Below are 9,187 nucleotides of genomic sequence, written 5' to 3'. Positions count from 1 at the left end.
AACACTTACAATAAGGTAGGTTTACTATTTTCAAGGAATTATTTCGTTACTTTTTAGTGTACTGTTTTTTTTGAGAATATTTTGTTTTTTACTTTTTTGATCGAAATTATGCATAGTTCTTAAATTCAGTAAATTTTATTTTTATATAGAATGTATAAAGATTTACGGCCTACTGTTTGCAATTAGTTACTACGTATGGAATTTGGGCGTAGCGGAGCAAAAGACGAATGCCTTTGTGGAGGAATTTGAGATATTTGAATAGAAGAATAAATTGTATTAGCTTTAATATAAATTGTAAAAGCGTAGAAGAGCTTCATAACTGTGCAGTTGCAAATATTTTTTGTTACATTTTAATGGAAACAAAATTTGTTTCTAGCAGTAAGCCTTGTTAAAAAATACTCCGGTTAGTGGACTATTTACTTATGTAGGATAGATTTGTAGTTCACCAAAGATTCTACATAGAACTCCATTGAGTTTATCTCTAACAAATACATCACAATAATCATTTAGTAAAACAGAATATTAAAAATGTTACGTTATTTTAAAATGTTCTTTCCTTGAATTGATCCTTAATCATTAATTTACATGCGAATTTAGCCTAGAATACAACTATTTTAATTTAATGTCAGGGCCCGAAAGTATTTTGTACTAGTTATACAGATAAAGTGAAATAAATTTTTTTTGAGTAGCTAAACGTACCAACGGAATACGAGAAAAAGTTTGGTTATAAAAACATAAAGATGTTCTTTGTTTATAAACTAAATAATGAAATAATTGGGTCCTTCGTACACAAGTAAACATAAGTCTTTTAAAATAACATTAACTATATTGTTATAAAATATCGCTTAGCACGATCCATGCATACATTAGATCGTAGACATAAATCTTCTATTCGGTAATGAACTGTAGTGATAGGTACATACGAATTTGCAAAATGTCAACTGTATAGATTTGCTCCACCCTATTGTATGGACGAAAAAACTGTCTACCAACCTCTATGGCATTGCGTAGTTAGCTTGCCTCAACCCTCCTTATACGAATATTCACGTCTCTTTGTGTACTATAGACCTTATACTAGTATTTACGAGGGCGTTAAAAATTCAAGGGCACTAATTATTAAAAGTCAAACGTTGTTCGTAATATTTGTATTGTTTTTGTGTAAAAGCTATTGAAATACATTTGCACACTTGTCACAGATAACTAGCTATGAATTACATTACAAAACACCTGAACATACAATTTGGGTCACTTTCAATGGTTTGTAATACACATTTATTCAACAGATAATGTACATAATATGTGTTGGAGGTCGCGGAGAAACATTATTGCCTTAGCGTAAAGTAAATAAAGAAGTTGATAAATGATCATATAGTCGTTGAATTCCACTGTCGAAACCTCTATACATATTGTTATCTCCATTTTTTAAAAGGGAATTACAATTGTGAGGTATTTCAGCAATGAAAATCCACGACTACGCGTTTTTAACTATTTCTAGATGCTCGGAAAAAATGTGTGTTTAATTTTATTTTAATTAGTCCGTGGCATTTATGATAACTTAATTTATTCGTTAGTTTTATTTATAGTGCATAAAGTAAATTGCGTCTCAGTGCGGGGTACCGGTAAAAGCGAATCCCTTTTTATTTAATAGAGAAGTACAATGGGTTGTTTCAAAGAATGTCGAAAAGTGTGAGATATAGGATCACACAATGAAAAGGTAAATTTTGTATTTGTCATAGATATAACGATAACTATTACTTTGGAGAAATATCCACAGTTTCTGTTACCTGCTTCGAAATACGTCTTTTTTTTAATAGATTAATGTTTTTTAATAGATGTAGAATAATGTTTTAAACCGTACACTAAGTGCGTGCTCGAAAATAATATTCAATATACGCCAACCTGAAGCATAATATTTTTAAACGTAACCGTGAAGAACAATCGAAATGTAATTTTACACACATAACTTATTGACAAGGGGTTTCATAATCATGAAGCGGAACAAACACTCGCGTATGTGTAAATACGTTACAAGGCGAATGATTTGTTTTTCAGTATGGGTCGGATCGCAGCCGGAGCAGGAGGAGGGCAGGGCGTGGTTAAGCAACCAGCCACCACCAACGGGAGCCTGGCTATACGGCTTCGATACCTCTTCCTTATCGCCACCGTCTTCGGAGGAAGCTATATCATCATATCCCTCACTACATACACTAACACCATATTTGTCACCAACGAGGCGCAATTCGGCTTCTCGCGGGACTTGCACCATCAAAAAGAACCAAGTGAGAGGTACACGATACGAACTAAAGGCTGCAGTATACCAGGCCTCGACCCCTACGATGAACATATCAAAGAATTTGTAGAATTCCCTCGAGATATGGAATCATGTCCTAATGTCAATAAAACATTATTAAATAATAATAGGACGCACATTTGGGTGTTGCAAGATAATAAACCACATTATAATATTAGTGAAGATCAAGACTTCTCTTGTTGCTACAAGGCATTCCATCGACCTGCGACAATACAAGATATAGATGGTGTAGAAATAGACGATCGTATCAAGTATCAAGATTGTGTTTATTTTGATGATTTCATAAAAGTGACTGATGAATTTGTGCGAGTTTTCTGTTATTCCGATGGAGCAGAAATCTATCAACAATTTTTTTTATTCGCACCGCACAAAGAATTTATGTCCCATGGTACCAAAGAAATATCGGATGAAAAGCGAGCTTATAATGTGATAGTTATGGGCATAGATGCGGTTTCGAGGATGAACTTTCATAGGACGATGCCTAAAACCCTACAATTTTTAAAAAGCAAAGGTACAGTTGAATTAGTTGGATATAACAAAGTTGGCGATAATACGTTTCCGAATCTAATACCGCTGCTTCTCGGTATTAAAGAAAGTGAATTGAAAACAACGTGTTTACCTTATGATCAATTGACATTTGACAATTGTCCGTTTGTGTGGGAGTGGTTCAAGCAGGCGGGGTACTATACGGCGCTCGGCGAGGATTCTTCACTGCTCGGAAGCTTTAACTACTTGAGGGTCGGCTTCAGCAAAACTCCGACGGATTATTATCTCCATACCTTCGTAAATGAAGCTGAAACAAACGCTGGAAAAGTCAAAGATTTTAATTCGTACCTTTGCATGGATGAAAAATATTTTTTTCAAGTTTTATTAGACTACATAGAGGATTTGACAATAACACTTAGATCTTCGAAATTATTTGGATTTTTCTGGGAAATAACTATGAGCCACGATTATCTTAATTATCCAATGATAATGGACACCAGTTATGAATTATTTTTTAAGAAATTAGAAAGGTCAAACTATTTAGATGACACGATAGTTGTACTTCTAAGTGATCACGGTATAAGATGGGGCAAAATCAGGTCCACCAAGCAAGGACGATTAGAGGAAAGACTACCATTTGTAAATATTTTAGTGCCGCCATCATTTCGAGAAACATACGTCTCGGCGTATAACAATTTGCGAATAAACAGTCGACGATTGACCACACCGTTCGACTTACACGAGACATTAAATGACCTCGTAGATTTGAAGAATATTGAAGATGAAAAAATAAGATCTCGAAGTAATGAATTCTACGCTTATAAGAGAGGTATTAGTTTATTTTTACCAATACCGGATAATAGAACTTGTGAAATGGCAAGTATCGAAGATCATTGGTGTACATGTCATAAGGGTAAGAAGATTTCTAAGGATAACAGCGAAGCAATGGAAGCTGCAGCTCATTTGGTGCGTCAATTAAATTCTCTGTTAAGTGATCACGTCCAATGCGCTAAACTCGCTCTCTCGCAGTTAATCGATGTTACGGAAATGGAAGTAGGAACACCCAGTGTTGATGAAGTTGGTTGGCGCGAATTTATGGTCACAGTTGAAACGACTCCCGGTAATGGAATATTTGAGGCAACGCTCCGCCAAAGTAAAATCGAATGGACGCTGGCTGGTACTATCAGCAGGCTGAATCTTTACGGCGATCAAAGCATATGCATTCATAACTATCAACTGAAATTATATTGTTATTGTCAATAATGTGATCCGAATATACGATTAATACACATCCAATTTTAAACATTGTATTAAATCGAATACGATGTGGCAAGTGAAACATTATTGGAAAAATGTTTTTTGAGGACTATTTTTGATATGGACACGATACAGTTTCAAGAATACTTTAAGTATGCGGTTTATTGTATTATATACATTACGATAAACAGCATTGTTAATTATTTATAAAACATTTGTTTTAATTTTCCTTCAAATGATGCTTAATTTGAAGTTTGTTTTGTTATTAAATAAATTGTGAGCAGGCAATTATTGGGTATGTACTTTACCATAGAAATATTTGTAGCTACAGTTGTTATTTACAGAAAAGTCTGATATATTTTGTATGAGTATTATAAAAACATGCATCTTATTTAAACACTACAGAGATTTTTTTAAAAATCGTGATACAACCTGTGTAACGCCTATGGATTTTCGTTTAAAATATTTTACTGACTAGCAACACTTTAAATATTTGTCATTGTGTCAATGGTTGTCAATGTCATTCTAACCAATACAAAAATAGTGGTGTTAGCGGCATATTTACAGTATTTCTAAAAATGCGCAAGAGTTAAACAACCAATATATATTTTATCACAATGGCTCTTGCTTTTAGAATTTTGTACAGAAACAGTCGATATATTAACGATACAGTGATTCCTACGAAATGGTGTTACAAAACGTCGAATCCTGTACGAATCTTAGCTAGTGGTATATGTTATCAAAAAAACACTGTAGTAGTAAAGTCATTGAATAGAAACAATGAGATCAATTTACTAGCACCATTACGATCATGTGGCACACAGTACAATGGTGCGAAACAGCCAGCAGATTCAGAGCCAAAAAAAGGGCTGGTCCAAAGGTTTAAGGAAATGTATAGGGACTATTGGTATGTAGTTTTACCCGTACACATGACTACATCAGCTATATGGTTTGGGGGATTCTACTACGCAGTACGAAGGTAAGATGTCACAATGTAATTTGATGTTGATGTCATTTTAAATGTAGTAGTTTTTTGAAAATGATGAAATCTTGATGAAACTAAAGTATCAATCAGATATTTTAAGAATTTGTCATGTGGTTTCTTCCCCTTGCGAATCTTAGTTAGTATAATAGTACAAATAAAATAATTTGTTTTAGAATGATTTATATAAAATACTCTATAAGAAATAAGTATTCAACAAAATTACAATAATTGATTGAATCATTATTTAAATTTATTGAGGACATAAAAAAGACATTACTATACTATTATGTGTAAATGACCTTTCTTTTGTGTATAATGAATATTCAAATTAATTTATTAACATCGACATTAAAAAATTATTATTAATGGATATTACAAGAGACACTTTTAGTAACTTGGCTTCTTTAAATTTGTATTGAAGATTGTTGATACACACAATTTTTTTTTTTTCAGTGGTGTTGATGTCATTGGATTACTGGAAAGTTTAAATATCAGTGAAAAGTTGTTGACACCATTAAAGGAGTCAAGTGCGGGATATTTTGCACTTGCATTTGCACTTTACAAATTGGTCACTCCTCTGCGATATGCTGTCACTGTTGGTATGTTTAGGTTAATTATTTAAATAATAGAAAATACATAAATTTATTTATATTTTGAGAATTAAACAATAAATTTCCCTTATTTAGGTGGAACAACTTACGCAATTAGGAAGTTACAAGCCCTCGGCTGGATAAGACCTGTGCCTTCAAGAGAACGAATAAAAGAGATGATCCAAGAAAAAAAGGAAAACCTGCAAGGACGCATTCATGAAAGTAAACAACATTATCAAAGTCAAATGAGAGAAAAGAGTACTCAGGTTATGGAAGAAATGAAAAGGTACAAAACTGAAATGCACAACATAAAGAACAAAGTTAAGAAGATGTGAATTAAAAAATGTCTTTATACTTTTAACTTTCTTTTTTAGCAAATTTAGACCGAAAGAATAAATTGCAGACGGCTACTTAAGTAGTAAGGGATGAAGGAAATCATAAAACTCTGTTATAATTTTGAATAGTTTATTGTTTCATATAATATAAATATAAAAGTAATGCTTAACAATTGTTTTATTTTTAATTATTTTATGATGTCATTATGAACAGTCACATGTCTAAACCAAAATGTACATATACAAACAATGCTAACTACATTAAGTACCTACAGACAGCACAAAACTGGAATGTTTTGACAAAGATGAGCCTTTCACCTAATTATTGTAACAATTGCGACCAGGTGTGCTGCCATTTCTACAATTGTTAACTTAATAAATGCATTTATATAAACAGTTACACCGCTAACCAACAATTTTCCATACTAGTTTTCATTCTCTAATTACAAACATTTTTTGAATCTTCAAACAAACCCTTATACCTCGATTTACAATTTGACCCAAACTGTTTAACCCTATCCAACAGAAAAAAAAAGCAAAATATCATCTAACATTATCACAAAGCATCATAGGCAATTATTGTAGTCAAATCACATTTGTCAAGATAAAAGTTCAGTTTTTTTTAGTTCAGTATTAACCAACAGCTGTAAAACAAGCCTATTTGTGACTTATAAAGTGGTAATTGGGATTGTATATTATTACTACTACTACTGTATCTTATTACGCCATATTAAATTGCTTTATAAGACGAATTAATAATAAATTACCTTTTTTGCAATTAATTAAAATAAAACCTACATTAAAGCCGTTTTTATTTTTCATTTGTTCATCTCAAATAATGTCGAAATTATTGAGCAAATCACGCACAATAGTATATTGCATGAATATTTGCTATTCCAAAATAAGATAAAAGCTTTGTAAATAAATGTCACACATCTTCTTTTTATACTAAAATTTGTACATTTCAAATCCATTGCTGTAAATAACCTTTCTTCATAATGTATCACGTTAACTATATTCAGGTTATAAAATAACACTAGTTTATATCACGATTTCTGAACAACATTTCTGATACAAATATAAATAAGTGGAATAAAAGTTATAAGTAACTAATTGTTTACAAAGTTTATGTCTTCATTTGTAACAGCATATTTCCATCGATAAGCAGTCTTAACCCATGTATTTGTAAGATGCGGGGGACAAGTGAGGCGCAGGAGGCATCCCGGGACCAGTGGCTGCTCCGATGGTGGCCAAGTGACATGCACGACACATCAACTTTCCTGGGGAGAAATATTAACATGCTATGTATAATTAACTAACTGTTACTCGCGACTTAATCCCCCGAGAAGTCAATAAATAATAAAAAATGTAGCCTATGTCACTTACTGATAACATATCTATTTAATGGTGAAAGATTTTTTAAATCGGCCCAGTAGTTTTTGAGTTATTCCATTACATTCAAAAAACCAAAAAAGAAAATCTCTCCTTATAACATTACTATAGATGACACATCTTATTTCTAAGTTTAAGAAACAGATAACAAAAATCTATAATTTATTAAATATACGTTTTTTAAAAACTCGTTAACTAGGCTTGTTACTTACCTGCTAGAGGATAACATCGTTTATCTGGCTCATCGGTGAGCTGCATGCCACACACACAGCACATATAGCAGTCAACATGGAAGTCCCGGTCCATTGACACCACTCGAACTGTCTCATCTGTGCCTTCCACTGGTGTGATACCTGGGTTTCATGCAAAACCTATATAAGTGGATCTTACAAAGAGATTCTTCTTCATTTCTAAGATGAACTATTTCAGCTATGTGTCATTCCAGCATAGGCTACTTTTATTTTAATTGCAAAGTCATAGATAACCACTAGAATAAAATATGTACGATTATCATCAACAGGAAATAGAAACAGATATTTTACATGTTTCAAGGAATATCTAAGATACACATTCAGTTGTAAATTCACACAAATTATATCAATTGCATTTAATCTTATCATCAAGGATTGCCTATGTTAGTTATGTTCTGATAAGGTAGTGATTGAAAAATATTTCACTTATACAACCTATTATTATAACATAATCAAAGTCCAAGTTAACACTGTCCAACATAAAATATATAAAAATCCCAATACCTTTTCCACAACTGGCACATTTTGGTGCAAACATGCGATGATAGTCATTCACACAGTAAATCTTGTTATCCACATCCACAGTGAAAGGAACTCCATCCAAACATTCATTGCATATGCAGCAACGGAAGCAGCCAGGGTGGTAAGACTTGCCCATGGCTTGCAATATCTGAAAAATAACAAATATGTATTTATTATGTTGTATTACATAATTATTCAAGATACAGTCATATACCTTACCATTTCCATGATTAAATGCCCACAAATTGCACATTTTTCAGCTGTCTGTTGGAAACCAGAGTACTAGAAAGAAATTAAATTATTAACAACTTTAATAATTAAAATAATTAGCATTAACTTGTGCCACATACCAAGTAATCTTCTTCACAATAAACTTTCCCGTGAACATTGTAAAAAGCTTTGCCCCGCAATGCACGGCCACAGGAGCAGCAAATGAAGCAATTAGTGTGGTACAGGTTGCCCATGGCCTGGCATGCTTGTCCTGCCCCAGTCACACCACCTCGGCATGTGTGACAAATACCTAATTTATAACAAACATTACAATAGTATACATTAGGTAGTCAAGAACATCTATGTTAGTAAACAACTTTTAACTATTACAACATACCAAAATATTCCCCATCTTCATCTTGTCTTTCCATTTCTTCTTCAAGCTGTCTAGTAAGCTCTTCAATTTTCCGCTGAGCCTCACTAGGACCTGGAGGCCGAGGTGGAGTAATACTGTAAGGCAGAAGGCTTTTTCCTCTACCACCAGAACCTCTTGAACCAGCAGACACCTGGGATACTGAACTTGGAGTAGGACTGGGAGCTGGGGATTGTGCTGGAGAACAAAGTGATGTCAGCCCCGATACCAAATTTCTAGATCCAATTGATTCAGATGCAAGTGAAACATTATCCCTGGTGGCTGCAGCCACGGCCGCTACTGAAGATCCACCCGTCATGCATACATAATCAGAGCCATTGGTATCATCAACAATTTGCATCCTACTGTTGAGTGGAGACTTTATATATCCTTCATTAACTGGTGCTAAAACCGGTGGTTTATCTTTACTCAGTCC

General features: G+C 33.4%; 3 protein-coding genes across 4 annotated transcripts; 2 read left to right on the top strand and 1 right to left on the bottom strand.

Annotated features, from left to right (window-relative positions):
- Positions 1–2,053: 2,053 nt before the first annotated feature.
- Positions 2,054–4,205, top strand: LOC106099430. The gene has a single exon (XM_013277989.1). The coding sequence runs from the start codon at positions 2,054–2,056 to the stop codon at positions 4,058–4,060; it is 2,007 nt and encodes a 668-aa protein (XP_013133443.1). The 3' UTR covers positions 4,061–4,205.
- A 357-nt stretch (positions 4,206–4,562) lies between these two features.
- On the top strand, positions 4,563–6,134 carry LOC106099830 (uncharacterized protein C18orf19 homolog A). 2 transcript variants are annotated; one of them, XM_013278499.1, is made up of 4 exons: positions 4,563–5,033; positions 5,493–5,638; positions 5,726–5,915; positions 6,004–6,134. In XM_013278499.1, exons 1-4 carry the CDS (start codon positions 4,672–4,674, stop codon positions 6,023–6,025), a joined length of 720 nt encoding a protein of 239 aa, XP_013133953.1. In that variant the 5' UTR covers positions 4,563–4,671; the 3' UTR covers positions 6,026–6,134. The 2 variants fall into 2 exon arrangements, with proteins under 2 accessions (XP_013133953.1, XP_013133952.1); XM_013278498.1 differs by having other exon boundaries at positions 5,726–6,134.
- A 98-nt stretch (positions 6,135–6,232) lies between these two features.
- LOC106099429 (LIM domain-containing protein jub) lies at positions 6,233–9,187 on the bottom strand (the record flags this gene model as incomplete). The annotated part of the gene is made up of 6 exons (XM_013277988.1): positions 6,233–7,244; positions 7,569–7,709; positions 8,112–8,277; positions 8,349–8,411; positions 8,480–8,649; positions 8,737–9,187. Coding segments are annotated over 6 exons (1,101 nt in total), but the record flags the coding sequence as incomplete, so codon positions are not given.

This window comes from Papilio polytes, unplaced genomic scaffold (assembly GCF_000836215.1).
Source record: "Papilio polytes unplaced genomic scaffold, Ppol_1.0 DF824102.1, whole genome shotgun sequence".
Classification (NCBI taxonomy): Eukaryota; Metazoa; Arthropoda; class Insecta; order Lepidoptera; family Papilionidae; genus Papilio; species Papilio polytes.
This window is presented reverse-complemented; position numbering and strand designations above follow the sequence as displayed.

Coding starts and splice junctions, on each gene's coding strand:
- LOC106099430 (XM_013277989.1), top strand. CDS start 2,054: ATGGGTCGGATCGCAGCCGGAGCAGGAGGAGGGCAGGGCGTGGTTAAG.
- LOC106099830 (XM_013278498.1), top strand. CDS start 4,672: ATGGCTCTTGCTTTTAGAATTTTGTACAGAAACAGTCGATATATTAAC. Junction 5,034..5,492: donor TTCTACTACGCAGTACGAAG/GTAAGATGTCAC, acceptor TTTTTTTTTCAG/TGGTGTTGATGTCATTGGAT. Junction 5,639..5,725: donor GCGATATGCTGTCACTGTTG/GTATGTTTAGGT, acceptor TCCCTTATTTAG/GTGGAACAACTTACGCAATT.